This window comes from Manacus candei, unplaced genomic scaffold, assembly GCF_025592945.1.
Source record: "Manacus candei isolate 608988 ecotype Guabito, Panama unplaced genomic scaffold, ASM2559294v1 h1tg000054l, whole genome shotgun sequence".
Classification (NCBI taxonomy): Eukaryota; Metazoa; Chordata; class Aves; order Passeriformes; family Pipridae; genus Manacus; species Manacus candei.
In genome coordinates this window covers 1,069,739-1,095,085 of record NW_026138102.1, presented here as the reverse complement: position 1 = coordinate 1,095,085, position 25,347 = coordinate 1,069,739, and the positions used below count along the sequence as shown (strand labels likewise).

At 40.5% G+C, this 25,347-nt stretch overlaps 1 protein-coding gene across 7 annotated transcripts in view; it reads left to right on the top strand.

Annotated features, from left to right (window-relative positions):
• The window catches only part of SLC45A4 (solute carrier family 45 member 4), an 88,384-nt gene that overhangs the window by 44,569 nt on the left and 18,468 nt on the right, over positions 1 to 25,347 (top strand). For all 7 annotated transcript variants that reach the window (XM_051802066.1, XM_051802071.1, XM_051802065.1 and 4 more), the window contains one exon: positions 5,770 to 6,390. In XM_051802066.1, the coding sequence (XP_051658026.1) occupies positions 6,147 to 6,390 (244 nt within the window). In that variant the 5' untranslated portion in view covers positions 5,770 to 6,146. The remainder of the gene's footprint in view (positions 1 to 5,769; positions 6,391 to 25,347) is intronic.

The window sequence follows — 25,347 nt, the reverse complement described above, 5'->3', positions numbered from 1 at the left end:
GTAAGTGGTGCTCTGCCTTGCATCTGGTGAGTACAAGGAGGCAGAGTACATGGAGAGCTCTCCCAGCATGCCCCAGGATCCTTCTGCTTTCTGAACAGGTCTTGATCTGGGCAGATTAGTTTTTGACCTTGTAGCCACAGAGGTGCATCAACAACTTCTTTGCGAGCTGCAGTTTCACACTGGCTTTGGGTATTGCTGCCCAAAGGAGCACTTTTAGCTGCCCCTCCCTGTTGTGATGGGCTGGATCTGTGTGGCCCTGCAATCAGGTAAAAACAACCTGGCTTTATAAAGGATTTCTTTTGGCTTCTTGGATGCGTTTCTGTCAGTTTAGTTTTCGGCCCAAATCAGTTACAGTGTGTAGTTCACGGCTGAGCCGCTCGTGTTGTGCGGAGGAAATGGCGGGAGTAAGGAACCAGGGGCAGAGAAAAGGAAGAGCTGCTGCTCTTAGAGGAAGTACTTGTTTATACCATCTTAAAGTGATGGAGAAACCCAGAGTGTCAGCAGTATAATAAGGGACTAATGTATTCTATGTGGTATTTCTATACAAAATCAGTTGCATTGGCTGCTTACAGAGTAATTTTTAATGTATTTTGAGAATTGACAAGTTTTTGTGAGGTGGTGTTGTAGCCACACTTGCAGAGGGGTGAAGGTCAACCTTGCCTTTAAGAGCTGCTTTTTCACAGCAGCATTCTCTTTGTCTGTTGGTGTGGTGGAGCACAGAGCATTTGAACTCAAAACATTAGCAATTATCCTTGGCCAGGTGCCATTTTACTCTGAAAAAGGCACAAGCCCAAACGATGCATCGTTTCGCAAGCCAGTCAGATGCTGAAGCAGAACCCAGTGTCCACTTTGAGTTGAGTTGTGGAAGGAATAATAAGTGATGTTTGTCTGCAACGTGGGGGTAGAAGTGTTCAGCCAAACATTTATTTAGCCTGAGGAAAAGCCAGATAAACCCAGAATGCCTTTCTTTCCAATGCTAATATTAAAGCTAAACTTAAATCAGCCTAGATAACTTTTCAAGATATGGCCATATTACTTGAAAAGCTGAGCATAAACCAGCTTGGCAGAAAAGTATCTGGCAAATGACTGGGCACTTTGAGGCTTGCTGGACTGACATGATTCACAGGTGAAATAGAGTGGTTATTAAAATGGATGTCTTGGGATGCACTCAGTGAAGAATTGGAGGAGGGTAAGGTGTGAGGCTCTGTGAGGAACAGAAATCTGGATTCTTACACTTTTTTATCAAACAAACATTTAAATATTTCTTGAGTTAGAAGCACTTACTTGGGTTTTTTGTTGTTTATGGGTTTTTTGATGTGTTGAGCAGAATGGATCACTGACAGGTCCTAATGTGACAATGACAACTGTGACCAGAACCATTAAAGCTACTTAAATTCTGTAAGAATTGGTTCTTAGCTATTTTCCCTTATGAAGTTAGTGGTAAACAATGAAGAGACATTGTATGCAATGATGACTCAAGTTGTCTCTTCACCCTTCCTTTCAGCATGAAGAAGGTGGAATTCATTTAAACAGTAGAATCTAACAGGAGTTAGATTATTTCCTACATCACTAGATGATAATCCCTGTGAGCAAAACTGAATGCAGTTCTTTGTGATTTGAGACAACCTTGGTCAGAATGTATTCTCCCATGTAAAATGTCGTGATAATGTAGGAGGCAGATCTTGAAGACAAGGGATGACTAAATAAATTATTAGAAGCTAATGCAATAAACTTTAAAGACCAGGATGAAAGAATGGGTAGTTTGCTTCAGCTCAACCCTCTCCTTTTCCCCTTAGATAGTCAACAGTGTTTGAACAGAATTATCTCAATCCTTTGTGGTTTGCTCATTCCAGTGTTTCTTGGGCTCAGCTTATTTTCCCTACAGTGCCTTGGGGTTTTATAGCTGGTGCACACCTACCCTGTTGAGATTATTTCTTACACCAGTAAATGCCTTAAGGATTGCCTAATGGCTTCAGAGGAAGAAAACCCTCTAAAAGATTTGAAATTGTCTCGTTTTCTTCAGTTGGACCCATTTAACTTTATCTACTTGACAAGCTTTATTACTGCTCAAGAAAATACGTGTGCGATTTTACCTGAGACTTGCTGTGTACTCCCCAGCTCACAGTCACGTGCTTTGGCACTGGTTCAGGGAATCTGGTTTCTTTTCAAACAGTGCATTCCTATTCCTTGTTAGCAAGAGAGATCTGGAAACATGCATTAAAAATAGTTCAGTCTTAAAGATTTGGGCAGGATCACCGTTAACCCCCTTTATTTTGGTATAGATGGTGCTGCCAGTCTGCTGACCTCCAGGTCATGATATCACAAATGCAGCAGCACTGCTTGTCAACCCTCAAGTCCTGAACTTAGACACAGAAGTGTGATAGAAGTCATTTGCCTGAGGCATCTTGTTGTATAATTGTCTGACGTGGGCTTTTTGCATCTTAGTGTTCACTAGGGAAAAGAAAACCACTGAATTTTGTGGGCCACAAATATGACCTATATAACACTTCCTCTTCGGAAAGCCCTAAAGAAAGGCAGTAATTTTCCTCTGGTTCTTTGATGGTTCACACATTTCTTTCTGCTAACACAACCTGTTTGAGGCACAGGGTTATTGTGATACAGCCTTGTCGAGCCTGTAACATGTTTTGTGCTCCACTTAGTCATGACTTAGGCCTCAGTGGAAGATAGATAGTAAAAGTGTAACAGATAAGATTGGAAGCAATTTGAGCAGCTTTATAAAATTATGGTTATAGATTAGTTTTCAGGATATATTACTTGCTTGTTTTGTTGAAATATTAACTATTGCTTTACAGATTTTGTCATTGCCTCAATGTGGCCAAAGGTCAAAGTAAAACACGTGCAATTAAGTTGAAGAAGAGCCAGTGTGATCAGGCCCCTCCTTCCATAAACACTTGGCAAGATCAGTATCTGCATCTAAACTTCTCTTCACACCAACCTCTGTACAATGCCCAACATGAACCTCTTCCATGGCTGAAATTCTTCATTCTACTGCCTTATTTGTTGTTAATCATGAAAATGCCCTTCAAAACCAGCCATGAAAAACAATTTGTGCTGGATGCAGATAGAGGAGAATCGCTGTTTGGTATTTTAATCCAGCTCCTCTTCAGATGCCATTTATTTTGAAGTTCTTTGCTGCATAAAAACCTCTGTAATATTTACTTCCATCAGGTAAATGAATTTGTCCTGGGTAAGAGAGAATGCCACTCTTCAAACTTGCCAAATTCAAAATGAACTTGGAAAAAGCAGTGGCAGAATCTGGATCAGTCTAAAATGAATATGAACACAACAGAGCAGGGCTTAGGAAAGAACTGAAGACCTTTCTGAGAGGCTATTGTTATTCTCTGGCTCTTGTATTAGACGTGCACTTGGAGTCAGATGAAAGTGCTGCAGGAAGTCTAGCGCTGTGCTTACCACAAAATTGACATAATGGAACAGTAATTCTCTGTTCTTTTAGATAAAACCTGTCCATTGTGCTTCTTGCTGCTGCACTTGAACACTGTAACCGCTTTTTCTGGCATGTTTAAAATGTGCTGTTCTTATCTGTGTCAATTACAGCTTCAAAGTCTACCTCCATCCACCATCCATTATTCCTGGCTCCTAAATTATCTGATCACTTCCCATCATCTTCCACTTCAGAAATAACTTTTTCAGTCATCCCTTAAGAGCCTGGCTCAAATGGGCTAAATCTCAGATATCCTCTTTTGTCCTGCCTCTTTATCCTTTCCAGGGACAAATGCTCCCAGCCTGGTGTCATCCCTCCTGTGTGTGCAGGCTGCCCCAGTGCATCACAGAATATTCTGGTGTGATGAATCCTCTGTGCCTTGTCCTGCTACCCTGTCACTGCATATGGAATGAGGTGTTAATGGAAAGGGAATTAAATCCTTCATAGGCAGTGACAGGAGGGGAAATTAGACATGAGAGAACAGTGGAGACCTTAAAGCCATCTCGTACAGGAGTGTAATCCATGACCCTTAGTCTGGAATGCAACACACACGTTCTGAGTGATTTTGGAATAGTAAGAGCTAATGTGTACTTTCAAATTCTACTGAATGTCTTTTTGCCTAGGTCTGCCAGCAATTAAACATTTTGTTACTAGTCTATAATTAAAATAATTGCTCCTACTCCGGAACATGTATTTTGTAGGCTTTACTCACTCAGAACTTGTGTTATGTGAAGTGGATGTGCTTTTTAATACATAGAGTACTTTGTATTTATGATAAACTACTTGCATCTTCTGTTAATTCTGAGTGGGTGGAGAAATGCTTTCTTGAGTCCTTTTTGTTGAGTTATTTAAATGCTTATAGATTAAAACCTCGAACTCAAAACTTGGTTTATAGAACTTGTTTAGTAAGTTACTTTAACTTTCTCATGTGATTTAAAGGTTTGTCCAGCTCGAATGAAAAATTTAATGTTAGTTTGTTGATGAGGTGATCAAATATAAGAATTGCGGTAATCCTGGGGAGCCTGAAAGATGAAAAAACCCACACCAAAAAAGCTGATTTTGAAAGGGAGAACAAAATACATGCAATAAACAGCTCGAAGGAGGTGTCAGCAGGAGGGAGTGCTCAAGATGATGTTCCCGTGATGGCCTTCTAGTAGAACAGTATCTCAGGTCACACTGGAACAGAGCTGGTGTTGTGACGTGCTTTAAACACCAGGCATGTCAGCTGTGTCCTAAGGCTCATTTTTAGGCTCACCACTTAATGATCTGGTCTGTGCTCAAGCCCACAAAGAGTTTTTGTTACCAGAGCTTAAGGGACTGGGAATTGCAGTGTGGGGATTTCTCAGGCCAGCTCTGCTCCCAGAGCCCACATCTCGTGGAACCATTTCCCTGAGGGGTTTTGTCCCGGGATAGGAGTTCAGTCACACAGTGTGCATAGATGTAAATATGCTTCCTTCTAGTACAAATATCATGTAATCTGACTTCTTATAAGATACTTTGTCTCTTTCTCATAAGTGCTTGAACTCATTTTGATTGACATGCCACAGTATATAAATCTACCAAGGTTTTGTCTATGGCACAAAGGAATGGAAAATACAGGAGAAGCTTGTCTTACCTGGTTGGAATATATTTGAATAATTTTAATGTATGGTGGGAGATACTGTACCATTCTGCTTTCATGAATTTCAGCAGCCTCACAGGCTGTGGGAGTAAGATGCTCTGGTCTTGTGTGCAGAAAGATGAATTCATATGCTGTATATATCTTCATTAGAAGTTGAAATATTTAAATATCGCTCCTTAGTTATATTCATCATGGCTTGTTTTGCTCATGCTTGCTTGAGGAATATCTTCAGTATAAGATGGTGTGATGGTTACTGCAAAGTAATTGGCAACTTCCAAAAGCCTAAATGGAGATGTCTGTGTGACCATGGCAATTGATGAATCATCTTCCTGGCATAGTGCTGGAATATCCTATGCTGTTTCTGAAATGGAAGCTGCTTTAAATTTCCCAGAACTTGTCTTATGCTCAGTGTTCTGAGGATCTCAGACAAATACCCTGATATTCTCCTGTGGCTTTGTGTGGGACCACAAACCAGAGGAACTTGAGTACAGTAAAGCATCATTTAAATACGAGGCGTAACTGCCTTTCAATGGAAAGTGCAGAGGTAGGAGGGAACGTGGGATAAAAGACCCTGTGCTAGGCAAGGACAATGGAAAGCAGGAAACAGGGTATATGGTTAAGGGGGGGGGGCACAATATCCTGAAAAATGCTATTGAAATTTTTAAATGCTTGCTTTTTGTTGCAGATTAATCAGCCACTCGATGGGGATTAACAGTGGAGCACCTCTTTGTGTCGCCTTTCCACCTCTCTGTAGCACGAATAACAACTTCAGCACTTCTTCAATAATAATTATGAAACTGGTATTAACTGAATGGCAATTATGGATTTTTAACTCTAACTCACAGTAAACCAGCAAGCCATATGTTGAAATTCCTACCAAATAGCTTTTCGTTCTTGATGTCTCGTATCTATACAAGAAGTTGCAAGATACCTGTTTGTACAAGAGGAATATAAGCATTACTTGCCTGAGGAACAGAAGCAGAAAAGAGAAGACACCCTAACTTGTTCGTGGAGTTATGGTAGTATTATTTATATAGATATAACAAATATATATATATTTTTATGGTAATGAAAATGGCTCCTCAGAATGCTGACTCGGAATCTATGCAAGTTCAAGATCTACCTGTGGCACAGCTTCAGAAACCAGAGAACAAGGAGAATGAAAGTAGGGAGGAGACCATTAGTGAAGGATCCATAGACCGGATACCAATACGCCTGTGGGTGATGCATGGTGCAGTAATGTTTGGCAGGGAGTTTTGCTATGCCATGGAGACAGCTTTGGTAACACCTGTGTTGTTACAAATTGGTAAGTAATCCTCGTTTCTGTTAGTCAAAGCTTTCTGTGTATTTTTGCATTGATTGAAGCCAGAGGAAGAGGGGAGTGGTGTCTACCAGCTCAAAGTGCACAAGGTAAAAAGGTTTTGGGGATTTTTTTCATTATTATCTGTGCCACAGGTTCAACTGTGTAAACATGTTTAGGTGGGAAGGATTTCTATAGGCATTCATCTTCTGTCTAATATTGCTTCCCTCTGTAAAAAATGTAACCTGATTTTAATCTATAATTCTTTACTACAAGGTAAGTGTCCTAGAAACTAGAAACAATATTAGGCTATAAAGGATTGAAGTGAAGCTTTTTTTTAATTTATGGAGAAATGCTTTAGGTTGCAGTACTTTAGAATAAGCGGTTGGATAAATGTGTTTTTCGAGCTACTAGTCAAATATTGCATTTATTTCAATCCACTAGTGAGTCTTGTTTTATGTGATTTATCTGTCTAGTTTATAACACATGACTACATATGAATAAACCACGATACCAATAGCCTTAGATGATAATGGGGGGTGTGATGAGGTTTAGAATAGGCGTAGCCAGTGTTAAACTTTGTGGTGAGTCCTGTCATTAGCTTTCCAATAAACTGTTTACAGTGTTAACAGTATCTGGTATTACCTTTATCAAATCCAAGAACTCATTTTCTCAATCAGACATCATAAAGTATTACATGACACTGAATGGAAATACCAGGCTGACCGTGGTTCCATGAGGGAATAAATCAACCATGTGTGTGCACTGTATAATTGTATATACAATATTTGTATATTATATGTTTGCTTGTGCTTATCTGTGCAGTTGTGCCTTACAGCTTGCTCGACTGTGGCCAAACAGAAGCACTCAACCAACTAGAAAACAATGTTCAGTGAATACTATTTACAACATCATTAAAAAATTTCAAGGTTGGCACCTTGAATGAAACACCCATATTTTTATATTTGATATGAGAAAAGGGCATTATAGTTTCAGCTTGTGAACAAATCCTTTCATGCAGTCTTCCTGCAGTCAAAAATGTATTTTCATATTAAATTGCTATTTGGTTTATTTTGAATCAACAAAGGAGTGAATAATCAGTGCAGTTAGTGCCATGGGAGATGTTGATGAGTTATGCCTCCATGTTTTCCTGGAAATTTTCCTTTTTAGAGCTCATCATGGATCTATTGGTGGCATAGTTAAAATAGACATTAAAAAGCTCCAAATAGCTTTTCTAATCGACCTGACTTGCTAAATAAAACACAAGCAACTTCATCTAGGAATTGCTTGTAATGTCCATAACTTGTTTTGAGGTTTCGTGGTTTGGGTAAGTTGAGATTTAGAGACTTAAATCATTTGTACTGGCAGCATTGGTTCTGTCACTGTCTGCCTTAAACTCAAACTTGCATCCTGCTTTGCATGGAGATGATCTTTTTTAAGTGTCCTGTCCCTTTTTGTTGGCTTTGTTTGTGCTGGATGATAAATGCATGTCTGGCTAAGCTGACTTTACCTTACCATAGGGTAAGGTCAGACAGTATAAATAAACCATCCTCTTAATTACTGAGCACTCTACCAGTTTACATTTCTTTTGTGAGCGTTTCTAGCTGTTTCCTCCAGATAATTGAGAAATATCTCTTCCCTTCCTTCCCTAACCCCAGTGATCAAAATAACGTTGGGATTTGGGGGAAGGGAAGGAGAGAGATCTCACTTCCAAAAAAGCTGCAAATCGACAAGAGTGATGCCAAAGGCTGTGGGGATGCAGATGATGTTCCATGCCATAGAGATAAGAAATGGAGGAGGCTGTTACAAATATTAGTGCTTTGGGAACTAATTGAAATTTTTCGTGCTCGGCTCATGTTCCCTCAGCAGGGGAATAAACAATGTTGGATTCACTGAAGGGTTAAAGTTATTCACGGGTGACTTATCTGGCCTGTTTGGTAATTACCTCTTACATGGGTCTGTTTACCTTTATCAACCCCAACATCTGTCTGCCTCAGCATGAGCTATATTTATTCCTCACTGGAGGGGGTTGCAATATTACCATTGAACTGCTGTAATATTCCCTTTGCATCTTGTTCTGGTAAAAGCAACGTTCAGTTTCTATGAGATTAAATTGGCTCAAGCAACCATATTTGAGAAGTGGCACCTGGGGAAGTGTGGTGACTCAACCAACTTTATTTATAATAAATTGAAGAACAAGAAGCCTTTTGGGCATCCAAAAAAACCCCCAAAACCTCCTCACAGAGTGTGCTGAATATTAACAATTAAACTTTACAGTGTGTTCTGTACCTCTGAGAAAACTTTGGTCACTGGAATCATTTGAGATTCTTATCAGATGCCGCCATGAAAACCTTGGGCACCTTAGTCTGGTGTAACACACTTTCTGTTTGCAGGTAATTTGACTTCCTTTGCAGTTTTTGGAGCCTGGATCAGAGAGGTAGTTATGATTTGGCAGATGAACAACGAAATTTCATCAGCTGAAGGAGATACGGTCCTTTGGATGATCCTTTTCCAATTCAGTGGTGGTTGAATTCTCATTGTGTTTAAATTTCCTGAAGTTCCCAAATCTTAACAGAAGAACTAAAGGCACCACTGAAAGCTGCTTGAATCAATGGATACTGTGGAGAGGTTATGAAGTGCCTGAGTTGCTGTATCCATACCAAAAGAAGTTCTGATTTCTGACTTCAATCATTGTTTTTATTGCTGTGTTTAGGTCAGAAATAAATGCAGCTACAAACCTATAACAGCCTTGTAGTCATAACTGGGCTTTAGTAGCTTAGCAACAAGAACAAGCCAAATATATATTACATGTTGTTTTTAATTCTAACTTGCTCTTTGGTTTCTTAGTGCCTGCATCTTAAGAATTCAAAATGAAGCAGCAAACTTTTTGGGAAGAATTCAGAGGATGTCAGAATATAGCAAATATGGGAAGTGGCAGCCTCAGTCCAGATGAAATTATGTTAGTTCACACTTTCAGAAGTTATAATCTCTCAAAATCTTTATTAACCTTTCTGAGACTTGTTCAATGAGCAGTTTGTCCCAGCTAGTGTTAAAACTTTACCAGAAGATAAACCTTCAGCACTCGAGGTTTACTTGTTCAACAGCCCAAGGGTTTTGAGGAACTGATTCCATGTTACCCTTGGATATACTCTATGCATTAACTCTGCTGTTTGCTTTCCCTCCACATAAACTACTACAAATTCCATAGGAGCAGGATGAGGCCTTTGTCTTCTGAAACATCTGGTACTTAGTGCTGCTTATCTGTGAGAGGGAATTAAAATCCCTGCTATTGTTTATAAATGACAGTGTATTTTCTTCCATCATTGAACTTGGCTGCTAAGGATTAAATTTCTAAAACTACTTTCAGTTCATAAGTTCATGGAAGATTTGGATACATGATAAAATTATTTTGGAAGGGATTTTGCTTGAATAAAAGCAAAAGGAAGGGAAACTGATGACTGGTGTGGTGTAAACTTGGAGAAACTGTTATCTTTTTGAAGAAACTGGTTCAATGAAATCACAGTACATGATTTCTGGTAATAACACTTTAAACCATTAATAAATAAATAATTTGGTAATTTCGTATTATTTCCATTGTAATTCAAACAAAATTGGAGTTGTAATGTAAGCAGTAAATCCCTTTTAGTTCTTCTGAAAGGTGGGATTCATGTGCCTGTTTCATTAGGACTGTGGAAGAAAAAAATCTGTATGTTGTGACTTGGAGTGGCTGCTGCTTTCAGCATGAAAACCTCACTGTCTGACTAATGAGTAGTGGTGGCTGTAAACATGAAGTTTCACGTTTTATATTTAATATGATAAAAGCTTTGTCAAACCTTTACTGTTGCTTCAAAGGCTCTTTCAATGCTATTGAGTGTTTTATGAATAGTTAATAGGCACAGAAGTGACTGTCAGCACCAGAGCTGTTCCTCATTCCCCTGCATAAATTAAATATATTACACCAGTGCTTTTAAAAAGAAACCATGTACATTTACATTGTTTCATGAAGAAACATAAGGTAAATCAGTTTACATGTGCTGCTTACCTTTATAGTGTCACTTAAATTTAGGGATGTTTCCCTAGTGTGGTACAGGAATAGCCTTGGGTTTTCTGCATTTCAAATCTGGGTGCCTGCATGCGATGGCATTACTTTGTTTTGCTGTGAGAGTTATTTGGTGCTTGTAGTGAACATAGGCCAGTCTAGCATTAAATATTGAAGTTGGTCATTTTAAGCTTAACCCTGAGGATGGTGGTGTTTTTAGGCAATAACACTAAGGAGTAGCATTACTGCAAACTGTGTATTTCAGTGCTAATTAATAGATTTTACTAAGGAGAAAGACTGAGCTAAGCAGAGCAAAATAACATAGATTATTTTTGTTTGGAAAAGAAATTATTTCTTTCATTAGGTCCTTTCAAATCAACAAGATACTATAGTTGCTCCTATCTCATATATGTAGGAAAGCTGCTCAGGGATTTGGGCTGTTATTTTACAGCTAAAGCATTTAGATATAATGTCTCAGAAAAAAAATAATTATCTAATATTCAGAATTCACCCAGCCTGAAGCTTAGCAGACCGTGCTTAAAGGGTCTTGAAAATCTAGTTCATGTGAAATTGCCAGTATGGAAAAAGTGTATTAAGCAATAATTCAAAGTGCTGATTCTGAGAAATCTCTATGGTAGCTGAGAACTCATTATGCTGAAGAGGTTGAATATTACAGAGTGAACTCTTTTAGTGTGAAGTGGTGACTGTCCCCATTGAAATTTAGTGTTGATACCTGCCTGAGAAGAATGGGTGTAGGTAGAGGGGAGATTATGGAGATGTATTTAGAAACCAAGCATGAAATATTACGGATAAATCAGCTCCTAGGTCTGTTTCTTCAAAGGAATTAAGGTATCAACTGCTGACTCAATTCGGTGTGGAAGGAGGATAGTCTTCCTAAGGCTAAGCCTGAGATCAAAGGAAATCTAAAATCCTTAAAGATCTGGTGGGGCAGGCGGGAACAAAGGGATTGGATGGGCTGTTAGAGGCTGCCTATAATTCAAGTGTAAAAGGGCTGAGTGGCTGGAAAACCTCTCGAAGATGGAGGAAGCTCTTCAACACAAAGCAGCACTGACCCTATTTCAGCTCAGCTCAAGTAGTCGAGTTTATTCCTCATCCCTGCCAGAGGTTACATTAAGGTTATATGTATTTATAACTGTCTTCCATTGCAGCTGTGGCTTACCTTACCTTGTCTTACCAGGAAGAAACTGAGTTGCTGTAACCTGCTCTTTGACTCCCAAAGTTAAATTCCTGTTCAGTCCAGCTGCATTTGATGCCAAGAGTGAACTGCAGGATCTGAAATCCTCCTGGGAAGAATAAGTGGCTTGAGAGCTGACCTGTCCCAAGAGGGGACTGTAACATGGCTCACCTAAGGGCAGGAACTGAATATACAGTGGATCCAGAAAACCTGGAATAATCAACAATTAAATACTTTTTTCAGCCTTGTTAGCTTTGCAGTTAGTCTATAAGATCATGTCCAGTTTGTATTCAGATCTCATGTGGTGAAATGCATAAGACTGCAAATATTGTGCCTGAGGCACATGTAAATTGCTCTGTAAAACCTCCCCACCCATCATTTTTTACTTATTCACTAATTTTATGCCCACCAAGGGGTTGTGTAAGACTAATTTTACTGTCCTTTTTGGTTTTTTTACCAAAAAGCATGTCAGGCTTTCATATCATGTATCACTCTTACATAAAATATGTTTTGACCTCAAAGTAATAGCAGCACAGATTTTGAACACAGATAGCCCTAAGTGGAAGGTTTGGTTAAAGATCTGTTTAAAGCACCTGTAAAAGAAAGGTGCTGTGGAACTATTCAGATTTTTAATCCTGAGGGCAGTTGGGAACATGTGCTTTATTTTCATAGCAAGGCAAACACCACGTGGTCTGGCAGTTGTGCAACAGCCGTTACTGACAGCTTTTTTTAATATATAATGTTCTGTTTTTCTTTAAGGAACACTGAATTTGGCCTTCAGAGGCACCACTGATAACACACAGCAGGTTTTGAGCTGGGCTAACGTGAGGATTCGGGCTGGCTGTAGGGTCATACAGACTGTGGGACTTTGGATGAAAAGCCTTTCTAGGAGAGGGAAGTTGAGTGCAAACGACTTCAGAGGCTTCTCCCATGGCACAAAATATTCCTTAGCAGTAGGTGACTTTTTTGTTCCCTTTTTTTTTCTTTTTTTTGACTGAATAAGGTCTGCTGAGAAGCTACTTCTAAAATAAGGTTCATGCTTACTACAGTGCTGTTTTTTCCCCTTCCAAATCTTTAACAAAAGTCCTTGATCTTTTAAGTGTGTACAATGGGAACGTTAATGCTTTTTTTTCCCCCTAGCGTAGAGTGCTCACAGTGAAAAGTGTGTAAACACTTTTTTGAATCCTCAGAAGTTTTCCTTTAAAGGAGCACATGACCAATATATGACTTAACAGGTCTGAGACCTGTGGACTGATAGAAGCAGGACGTGCTCCAAGGCAAAGCAAACTGTATAAAACCAGAGACTGTTAGCAAAGGATGGGGTTTAAAAGCAGATTTTTTATTTCATTGTTCTTTAGTCTGTGATTTGTCAGAAGAGCTTGAGGCCTCCAAAAATAATCACTCTCTGAAAAGGAAATGCACATTTCTATCTTTATGTATCTTCCTACCAATAAGTCTTCCCTGTCCAGCATGCTGCTTCCTTTTTGTCTGGAGTAGCCAAGGTTTAGGAGAGACCAAACTGTTTGGAATGACTTAGGTGTGCATACTTTGAGATCTGTGTTCTCCTCCTTTCCCAAATCCCTCCTCTCCTGCCCCAAAGAGATCCAGTAAAGCAGCAGAAATAAGGACTATTTAATAACACTGCTACAAGCTAATACTGGTGAACTGGTTATGGACTATATTAAAATATTTTTTTATTTTAATTTAAATATCAGCCAGTAGCTTTTTTTTTTACTCTATTGTAAACATGCTTTTGACTTCTCTTTTACCCTTGGGTCACTGAACTGACTTGAAATTCTTTCCTCCCACACACAGTGGACCCACCTTTTTTCAGTGAAGGCAAGCCAGTAGGTCTTCTGCTGCTTTCAAGGGCAGTTCTAGAGTGGAAATGGGCACAGATGGGAGTCAAGGAACTGCAGGATCCTTGGATTTTTACTAAGATTTCCTTTGAGTAGTAGGGAAAGGATGGGAGAAGTAGGGACAGACTTTGACCTCCTGGAAATGTGCTAAAATTGAATGGTTTTAAACACAAGTTATGCAACCTTTTCCTGAGCCTACACCCATCCTCTTAGTCTGCTTTCCATCCACATCTCTTTATACTCCTGTCTCAAGACCCTGACCTAGAGTAGGATGTCAGTGAAACTGTAAATGCATCTGCACGAGTTTTTCTGCTCAGAGTTTGAGTTTGACCCTTGATTCTGCCCAAGAGGTAACTTTGCCATAGAAATAACACAAGAAATTATAGTGCTGCCATGCTCCTTATTACAAAGTAATTGCCACCAGGGCAGTTTTCCAACAGGCAATTGCCTGTTCTTTACTATAAAAAGAAACCTTTCAGCTCTTGGATGGAGTTCTGGTGGCGGAGACTTGCAGATGCAGAGCTGAGCTTTGGGTGCCCAACATTGGAACTTGCAGCTCCAAGACTCAAATAAATGGGTGTCTGTTGAACATGGATTGTGAAACAGGTTATGAAAAGGGAATGGCTGACAACTCCTCAGTGAACAGGAGTCTTACTTTCCAAGGAAATAAAATTAAAGCCACTTTGGAAATGAAATGAAAAGAATGTCAACAGGCTGCTGGCAAGTCCTGTAATGCTTTAATAAAGGATTGTCAGAGCTGCAGCCCTGTGAGCTATGTTCTCCTCAGTCTCCTGTGTGCTTATTGCAACAGTCATTCTGTTGTGATGCCCCATTGGGATCCCCTTTAATAATCCTCTTTTCACCAAACAACAGTTGAGGAATTTTCAGATATGCTTCCTGCAGGCTGTTTTGCAAGAAATTATTGGAAACATTTTGTGCTACTGATTCAGTTTGATGATAAAATTAATACAAGTCCATTTTAACTAAAGAGGGGAAACTCATGTCATAGAGTGTATTTACATTGGCTTGGATAAATCCCCTATAGCTCAGGTCACTCCATAAACATATTCCCCTCTCTGAAGTCTTGAGTGACTGGGTACAAAGCTGCACAGGTGCAGATTTTTCCACAAATAGATAAACCAACACTGTATTAACACTTGGTGATCTTTAGTTGGAGTCTCAAGGTGGATTTTTTTGCAGTGTAGTAGGTGCAGAGTTTATACAGAAATAAATTGAATTTAAGAGGGTTTCATCAGACAAGGAAGTATAACCAGGCCATAATCAGAATGGCCTGGAACCCTAAATTCTGCAAAGAGTAGATGGCAAAGGGGAGGGAAAGTCTTTTATTTGGTGGCAGTGCTGGACAGGGAGTGGCTGGGGAGAGCACTGGAATACTTAGTGAATGCTATTCAACCTGGTAGGTGATTCCAACTGTGCTTTGAAACTGAGGAGAGATTTGAGTCTTTTGCTTATTGTCACCCCTTAGTAACAACACTAATCCCCATTCCCACTGCTGGGGAGGATGTCCAGCAAAGAGGGTTTCCCCCTTCCAGCAGCTGTCCTTGGAAACTGTTCCACTTCGTGTAAAACAGCATCAAAGTTCATGAAAGCAGGTTTTCTAAATAGCTGCTGTCCCTGTTTGTGGTGAATCCCAATGTGAAGTAGGTGCTTTATGAAGTTGTTCCAGCCTTGAAATGTCCCTTGGTCCATGTGCTGCTCTGAAAAATAAAGATTTGGATGCTTGAACCCCTCTTGAGCCTGGGTAAACAGAAGGATTTGAGTCTGAGTTTCTGTTATTTATAGGGAATGGTGACTCCTGGATGACAGTTCTCTGCAGCAAAGTTAGGGGCCATCTCACCAGGCTTTTAGGGTGAGGACAGAGCTTCCACACTCAGTTCCAGAAACCTTCACACACTTCTAGAGCAGACTACTTTTACCTACGGAGGTGCTGATAAGGAGAATGGTGAAGAGAAAGGCTCCGTCACTGCAGTGGCCTGGTTCTGTCCTTGGTGTCAACTCTGTCTTTGGCGAGCGTCCCACCACGAGGCACTGCAATTGCCTTTAATATGCTGATACATTTTGTATAAATTCTGCTCACATCATCTTAACCTTGAATTTCTCTCCTCCCCTGGATCCCACTGTCTGTTCTTTCTGGCTCAAGTGATAAACTGGGCCGGATCATTTTCTATGTGTTCTCATGTATAGACTGTATAAAAACATTAATTTCCTCCTTTTATCAGTTGTGCTGCTCTGTAAACAATGGTCTTTCAATAATTCAGTCTATCAGAATTGAGGTCCCCCCCAGATAATCTGCAAATTCCAAAAATATCCTGCTGGCTTTAAATGAGCTCTTGATCTAGAAGTGTTTTAATACCTCTTACAAATGTTATATCTGGACACTTCTGGAAAGTGTTTCTTTGGAGAATGGAGATCAAGTTCATGCCCTTCAGAGTTCATGTAGGTGGCAGGAAAATTAATATTAAATTACATATTCCAGAACTAGTATTAAACTTTGACACTCTAGGAGAAATCTTAACAAATCTAAGCCCAGCAAAGCGCTTTGGGTATTCAGATAAATGATTGTTTACCGGGGTTAATTACTTGTAGTGGAGACAGTTGCAGCATTCACTGTTTTCTTTGCCTGATTTGGAAAGTCAGGCATAGTGTCCTACCAAGCCAGACATTTTCTGGTAAAGAAGAGTCATTACAGGCATATCTGCTGTCCTACATGGCCTGCATCAGGTGACTTCAGAATGATTGTTTATTGTACTCAGATGCAAATTAAACAATTGATGTGGCGATGGGAGGTTGCTGCAGCCTTGGAAATGTCTGAACTGCTGTTTTATTCCACAGAAATGAAGATCAGATGCCTCATGCTCTGCTCCTTTTTTCTCCCCTTGAGTCATTATTCTGTAAAACTTTACGAAAATAGGTTTCTGGTTGCTAGATTTTGGTGTCAGCTTATCACCTCTGTAGAGGTTCTGCACTACATCTGCCTTTTTAGAAAATCTGCTTATACAAAGAGGTTTTTCAGTAAGGGGTATAGGCCTGATATTAGTGCCTTTGCAACACAGAATCCCAGATTGATTTGAGTTGGAAGGGACCTTCAAGACCATCTCATTCCAACCCCCCTGCCATGGGCAGGGACACCTTCCACTAGCCCATGTTGCTCCAAGCTCCATCCAAACTGACCTCAAACACTTCCAGAGATGGGGCATCCACAGATTCTCTGGGCAACCTGTGCCGGGGCCTCACCACCCTCACAGTAAAGAATTTCTTCCTAATATCAAACCTAAACCTACCCTCTTACACAAACTAAGCGATGCTATAAGAGCAGAATGAAACTTTGTCATCGGCCTGAAATAAAAATTGAACTTGAATTTTTTTCCTCTTCTTTCCTTTACAACAAACAGAAGTGTGCCAGAAACACAGTTTTCAAACCCAAACAGGGTAACATCTCAGAGGTCATCACTAGGACCTGTGGAGAGCAGCAGTGTTGACACCCCTTCCCCGGGGACGTTGGGTCCACCCAGTGCAGACACCCTGTAACTGTGGAGTGCATGGGGGAGCTTCTAGGATATTTGGGGACAGCATGAGAAAATCAGATTATGTATCAGTTGAAAAGCTGAGGGTGGCTTTTTCTCTGTAATTTAATTAAGGAATAGTTTAACAAGTGCTCCCCCTTCTCTGAGTTAGTCAAAGTCATGGGTCATAAATCTTGTGCCAAGGACTCCATTGGTTTGGATCACAGCGTGTGCCAGAGGTTATGGAGATAAATGAAGAGAAAGGTTATTTTTCTGCACTGTGTTTTCTTACCCTGTTGACATGGAAAATGTCTTCAAATGTTTTTAAGCTGTAACCTTCAGGAGAGGAGTTTGGTACAACTTTCCCTTCATCAGATACGAAAGGATTGCCAAATTCAATCTTGAAAATTATTGTGGTTTCAATCTTAAAAAGTATTCAGGTTCTTTGTCGCATGACTGGATAATGCTGTGTTGCTGACTACACCTGTAACCTATAGAACTTATATATATATATGTATATATATTATGTGACATATATTTAACATATATAATAATATATACATATGTAATAATATATACATGTATATATAATATATAACTCATTCCATTCTTTTGTAAGTTCAAATGACAAGAAAAAGGTTACTAGCAGAGTGATGTAAATGAAAACAGCTTTTCACAATAGGATAAAAACACTTGTATGGTTGTGTGCTGGTTTAAAAGTTAACCAGCAGGGGGAATGAACTCAACTCAAAGGAGAGATTGTAAGTCAGAATAACAATTTATTAAAATAATACAGTAAGTACAATAATACAAACAAACAATTGGTCTCAACCCACAAAAACCCAAATGTATAACCCAGTACCCTGGGGCCTGAACAAAGTGGTGTTCCTTGGGCCCTGTTTGAGTCCAAAGTAAAGGGAGAGGGGAAGAACCTGCTGGTGGGAGAGCTGCTGCAGTCTGGCCAGAACTGGTGATCGCAGTCCAGTGGTGGTCTAAGTCTGGTTGAGAGCGATGAGATGCAGCCGTCCTCTGGATCCCACAAGTGGGTTGAAAAATGTTCCAAAACTCCAAGATTATATATCCTCCAGTTCAGGCAGGAATGTTCAGTGCTCCCCTCAGGGCGGGGAGTTCCACAAAGGGTGTGAGGACAGAAACATCCCCCTATCTCACAGGCCTCTTAACACCTAGTTTATAGCCTGAGGAGTCAGGCTCTATGGGCAGAGGGTGCGAATAGTCTATTGACAACAATAGTCTAGTTTCTGGGAAATGACATGGAAGGCTATAGAATACAGTTTTGGGTTACACCCACCATGATGAACTGATCTCAGCTGTCCTAACTAGGACAGGTTGTTGGAAAAGGGTTCTGTTCTGCTTTGTCCCCAGTGGGGCCTAACTCTCATAATTTGCACATTTGGAAAGGAAATGTTTGCTATCTTATTGGCTAGTGTGCTCTGCTTGTTTGACTTCAGATTTTATTACTATCAATTCCAGTTATCTGGTGCAAAGTGACTCCATGGATCTCATTACCCTTCACATAGAAATGCCAGTTGTATAATTTTTTGAAACAGCTCAGTGAGAGTTGAGGAGCCACTTCTCTGGGACACAGTGAATGAGTTATTTGGAGTGATGCCTGAGACTCTGCTCTAGTTACCAAAATTTCCCGTGTATGTAACTTTGTAGTATGACCCTGCAAGCTCAAAATACTAAGATCAAGGGTTTTATTTAACTAGAGTTTAGAAGACTTCAATGTGAAAGCAGCTCTGCTTTTAAATCTCTCCTGTACACATGTTCCATGTAAGTTAATGTTCAAGCCAACACATGCAAGTGTAGGAAAGTTTGAAAGTTAAAGACAGGCTCCATAAACACCAACACTGTCTAATCAGCCCCAAAATTTCATCTGAGAGGATGATTTTCTATAATGCTTCACCCACAACGCGGGTGGCTGATGGCATGAATAGCTATAGGGGAAATACACATTTTTTGTGGGGAGACACCCTCAGTTGATTAAAACTCTTTGTCTCATAGTCCTCTCCAGCATTTTTACATCTAGAGATTAAAACCACTGGTGAACTGCAGTGTTTTTGCTGGAGCAATGGTCTACATGGAAAGCTCTGCCTGAAAACTCCAACCTGCAGTTCATTTGTTGAAGCAAACAGGGAAAGCACTAATAGGATTTATGTTCTGCTTGATATAGCCACATGAGGAATTAACCTCAATAAAGGCAACTGTGTAGAGGAATGCAGTTTCTCTTTAGGAGCTTAGTATGGGTTATTTGCAGAATTCCTCTGTTGCTGGGTTTTTTAAGCATACAGTGAATAATGTGTTAGAGGAATCAGCGTGTTTCTTTATGTATTCATTCATATAATTCAACAGTACTTTTAAAACAGCAAATAATTTAAAAGGAAATGTGCTACCATTCTCTGCTGAACCTTTAGCTGGTAGAGCTTCCCAGTAGCACAGTTCTGACTAAAGTGATCCCAGGCAGAGTGTTTATTCCCAGCATAAACAAACCTATAGTCCAAAAGCCTTTAGAAAGGCCAGAAGGTTGATTTTTCAGCATGGTAACAATTAACAATACACTTTTTGTAAACCTGTTATGGGAATGGTGCCTTTTTGGGAGGCTTTAAGTATTGAAAAGGGGAGTAAAGCACTTTGAGACCTCACGATGACAATGGCCTAAGGAGTGTAGGTAGAATCAATTCAACTTTTTTCCCCCTCTGGCAGTTTGGGCATTTCTAGCTGGATAAAAAAAATTACTTCTAGAATATGAAGTGTCTATTGTGTATCTATAATGTTTATTAGCTATTTTTTGTGTTGGGTTCAGGCAGGGTAATTATAGAAGGAACTGCTTGTACCATCCACTGACCCTTAAAAGGACTATGAAAATGTGATCCCGGATGAAAGGTAAAGATCAACTGTCTGGTCAGTAATCCTTGGGAAGATGGAGGTTCTCAGATGGTGTCTGCAGGGGTACACAGGCCAAGAACCACCTCCTTGGGTCACTGTGTTCACATGGCTTCCAAGAGTGTAATCAAGCCTAAAATTGGGGAAGGAGAGGATGACTTTTATCAATGTGCAGAGACAAACTCCTTGGGTTTTACTCTCAAGGCTGGAAATGAACTGTTTTCCTTGCTGTTTGCAATTCAAGGGCACAAATATCAAACTGACCCAACTCCATCTGGCTGCCTGCTCAACAAAAAAATACTTTTTTGGCTACCCTCAAGTCTGCTTGCCTTCCTTTTCCAAGTTCTGTTCCTGGATACACTGCCCAGATGCCATGCTGGGCTGTGTACATGCCAGTCATTTGTTTGGCAGCGTGAACCAGATCCTTTATGATTCCCGAGGGCTTGGGGGTCAGTGGGGTGGAACGGACACATCAGGGGTAAACTTGTGCTGCAGTGAATGGGAATTAATATCCAGGTGATGCCTTCCAGCCCAGTGTTTGCTACAATAGTGGTTTAAAAGCCTTGACTGTGAGCAAGTCTCAGAAAATTTGGGATGTCTGAGCCGTGCTCTTCACCTTGCCCTTGCTCAGTTTTGTCAGTCAGGCTTTCACCTCCTCTCGGGGTCTGGATAGAGCAGTGTGGAAGGGCAGTCAAAGCTTCCCTTGGACACAAACTGCTTGCCCTGTGGAGCAGAAGAGGACCAGAGCTCCAGGGGCTCAGGCTGCACCTGCTGCTGCCTCATAGTGCTGTGGGCAGCCCCCTATTGAATAGGTCTCTGTTAAGCAAGTATGATTTTAATTGAAAACTTGTTCTTAAGGTGAAACTCTGTTCGTTAACCAGATTTTTTTAGGCAGTGGGAGGTTTGGTTCAATCTGGGTTGAGTACCCAGAGTTAACAAGTCAGGTTTGGATCAACTTGGACAAAAACAATAGGTATTAACACAAGTTTTTGGTTAGGATTTGACTCAGTTGTGTAAGTAGATGATCATATCCCAGGGTATTAACGTGTTAATCACTGCAACAAAAACTCCAATGTCAATTCACAGCACAGGTTGCTCGAAGTCATGCTGACAGATTTTCTGTTGTATATGTAAGAGCCTCTTGAGTTTGGGAATTCTAAAGGCATTTTGAAGCCAAAGTGCCTTTGTTTATAAATGTGCCGATACTCTGGAAGTGGTGACAAAAAGCCCTATTGAGCTTTGGATAAACTGGGATGCTGCATATCTTCAGGCAACACATGTCACAGTAATTGATGTGTAATCTTGCAGTGAGACGAGCAGGGAAGTGCTGCAGAGTTACGTAATGAACTGGGGCATCACGTACAGCTGATGCATTTTAATTACATCCCGTAAGGGCGAGGGAAGGATCAGTGTGGGGAAAGGGCTTATTGATTGCTGCCTTCAAACACGGGGCTGCATACATTAAGACCCTTGGGAGTGATGGGAAATGGATGCTGGTGATGCTTGTGTGCGTGACCTTTCAGTTCTTCTGTATCTGCAGCTTGCTCAACTGGCCAGTGACAGGAGAGACAGGCTGGGAATAAATACATTGACGTTGTGAAGTCAGCCTCGGGTGGTTCTATTATAGAGAACACAGCCTGTGTTTTTCTGGAACAGGGAAGAAAGTTTTCAGCTTTTTATTTGATGTAAACACCTCTGTTATACCCTTAAAACTGCTCTGCAGTAGTGGTTAAAACGAAATTTTTTTATTCCTGCTGGTTCAGCACATTAGAAGTTGCATCAAATTTAATCTATATTCCATTTCAGCTCATTAAAGCACTGTGATGCAAATTTCTTGTTAGTGTCAAAGTGATATATTTCTAAATATTGGTTAATAAGTGAGAGAGGAAGAAAAGTTAAAAACAAGTTTCCCAAGAGCCAAAAAGGATGGCACAGATAATCTAGAAAACTCAAGTGAATCTGCTTCAGCAGTCGATAGGAGCTCTTGGCAATGTTTTTTCCTTGCTCTCTCTGGAGCTTATTTACCTGCTGCAGCATTGGGAAAGCTTGTTTGGCACTCTCAGTGTTTGTGCTTAAAACGTTCAGCTTCTGGCTTAAGTAAACCTGGCACTTCTCACTGGTCTGAATGTACCCTGGCAAAAATAAATACCATGGGTTTGATAAGGATATAATTCCGTGGAACCTATAGGAATTGCTAATTAGCTGTAATTAAAAAATCTACAACAGCAGTTGATTCTTTGTTTTTAACTTGAGCAAGGCATGTCATAGGCATTGCCTTCGATTCCTTCTCTTTAGCAGCAGCAGGAGTAGCAAATAAATCAAGTAACAGACATATATGCCAATACTGGATAAGGAAGTAGAAAACTGGATTGTTGTAAGGGCAGTAAGCTAGAAATAGCTTACTTCTACCTGAATTACTGCAGGTTACTCCCGTGAAAGTAGGTTAGTAGGAGGGTTAGAAACTTTAAAATAAATAATTGAAGCTTTAAAAGCTGTACTTGGCAGCATTTGTGATCATGCTAAAAGGAAAACCACATTTGCCTGCCTGTAGATCAGCCCTGGTGTTCTCTCTCTGATGCCTCAAACCTCAGCTGTTCTCAGGCTTTTGCTTCCCCTTTCCCCCCTTCCACACATACCTTTGGCTCCCTTCTCCTAACATACGCTTCTCTTTCCTGACACAGCACCATAAAACTGGGTTATAACCAGAGATTGTCAGGGAAGCCACATAAACCTTTCTACAACTTTGGCAGAAGGGCAGAGGAGGAGCAGAGCTTAATGAAACACTGACGGCTCCCACGGTTGCCAAATATGAGAAGGGGAGGACAGTAGTAGGAGGCTGAGAAGCATTAATTGAGCAGAGACAGAAAATGGGAGAGCTGGATGATGAAATCCTTTAAGAGGCCTGTCACTTATTTCCTTAATTCCATTTTCCAGAAGTGTTATTTAACCCACTGTGGTTGCTGCTGGCGTGCTGTTGCATGGGGGATTTCAAAAGGCAGAAGAGCTTTGCCAGAAGGAGATATTACTCTTCTGCAGCTTAAAAGCACCTCCAGAACTCTGTATGTGAAACACCACACTAATATTTCTGTACTGAAGCTGTTGAAGAGCAAGAGCTTTGTTTTATTACCAGTTTGGTTGGTCTTTCAAAATGGGTCTCTCTAGTCTAAGTGCAGACATGGCATGTTAATAGTTTCCAAATTTTTGGAATTTGTTTCTGCTGTAACAGTGTGACTTGTTTGCATCCAGCTCCTGAGGAAATTTAAAATTTGAAATACAAGTTTTAAGGAAATGTTGGGCAGTTTTCCTGCATCTCAAACCTAATGTCATTATTTTAATTTTCCTAATTATTTGTTCCTGTATCTCTAATGTAGATTCAGATTTTGTCTATAATCTTGTCCTTATGGCAAGGAGTAGCAAAAGCAGACATGTGAGTGCATTTTAAAGGCCTGAATGTGCTGTAAGATGTTTGGATGCCACAGCAATGCAGGGAGCAGGTTCCTGTCCTGGAAGAGGATGGCAGACATGCCCTGGTCCTCTCCCCTGCAAAGTGTCTCTTCAGTCCTGTGGTTTTTTCCCCAAGCATTCCAGGTGGGCTCCAGCTGACTTGTGATGGTCGTTCTGGGAAGAATTTTCTGCATTTTGCCTTTGGATTTCAGTCCTTTTGAAGTACTATGCTATTTATGTCCTTGTAATATTCCTATTAATGATCTGTTCTCTTGATTATCGCTCCCTCAGTGCTCATAACCCCATCCAAATGGAGGCATTTATCCCTCCACTCTCATGTCCCAGAACAAATTCCTCTTTTGCACAGAGCTAACCAGGAAGAGGAGGAGGGAGAGGGGAGACTTCTTGCAAGTGGGTGATGTTTGTGCTCCAGAAAAGTGTGTTCAGCTTGCCGGGTGCACGTCCTCCTGCCTGTGAGATGCATATAATGTGCTGACAGCTCGTGAATGTTGCAGGCTAAGCAGAAGATTTGACAGGCACAAGAGGAATTTCAGGATGTGAATTTTACCAGTGGGAAGATTGAAGCCACAGTTTTGATATTGCTCCTGTTTTATGTGATGTTTATGCAGTAGGTCACTCCCGAAACACTGAGCAAATAAAGATGCCTGACAGCTTGTTGGGCAATCATTTTAGGGTACAAAGCCAGCAGCAATGAAAAACTTCATTTTTGCTCTGAGCTCTTCCTCCTGAGCTTGTGCAAATAAACTGAGCCTTTGATCACAGGTATTGATCAGTATAATTTTTCTCCAATGTTGTTGTGCTGTTTGCTGCTTGTTCCGAGTGGCTTCTGAGCAAATGCTTGGCTTGAGGAAGTGTCTTACACAGGCTGAGCAGGAGTCACTGAATGAAAAGCAAAACTTTCCACATAAAAATCAAGTCCAGTATAAGGCTTCATTTCTTCTGCAAGATACTGTAACATTTGGGTGCAAATTAGAGTCTGCCTTGTCTCCTGTGCTACCAGACTCTGATTTCAAGTAGCACTTTCAAATTATTTCCTTCCTAAAAGCTTGTATTGTCACTACTCAAATCATGATAATGGACACCAGGAGAAATTACTGTGCTTTTTCATATCCCTTCCCTGTTGGTCAGAATTCCTATTTCAATGCAGAAGTTAAAAGGTGGTTTCTCATGGGTGCAACAAACTCTATGTACAATTGCTGACTGTACACCAGTAGTACTCAGACCACCAGTCAAGCCTATTCCCAGTGCATTGATTCAACATATATTGGCTCAGGAATGGGGTTTTTTTGGCAGTTCCAAGTCCCACACAAGCTCTAAGCCATTAGAAGTCCTAAAATCTGAGGGGAGATAGCAAGAACCAAAGGATTTGTGGTCAAATTTTCATGGTGATGAAGTTGTCAAAATAGGCATTGCAACTTGTTTGCAGTTTCTCTGGGGGACCCAGAGGGAGGTTGCCCAGAGAAGTTTTGGATGCCCCATCCCTGGAAGTGTTCAAGGCCCTGGGGCTCTGAGTAACCTGTTCTAGTGGAAAGTGTCCCTGCCCGTGGCTGGGGAGTTGAAATGACCTGGTCTTGAAGGTCCCTTCCAAGCCAAAGCATTGTATGACTTTTATTCTATGACCCAAATGTGTGGCAACTCTGCATTTTTATTTTAAATATGACAGTGCATATTTGGGTGCCTTTATGTAATGATGAAGCCCCCATGCCTCATATAGACTAAACTGCTCGAGTTTGCAGTGGTTTCTACAATTTTGTTGTATAAGATGAAAAGCAGATACCAGGATTCAAACTTTTCCACAGCTCTTTGACAAGCATTGGTTCTGGTTGCTACACTCCTAAAAAACCCAGCCTTAACCAAAGCAGCTTGTATAAGCAATGCATTTTTAAGCAGATCAATGTGAAACATTTTTAGTAGCACACAGTATTTATACAGGAATGAAATTGTGGAATAGAAAGTATTTGCAGGGCATGAACAACT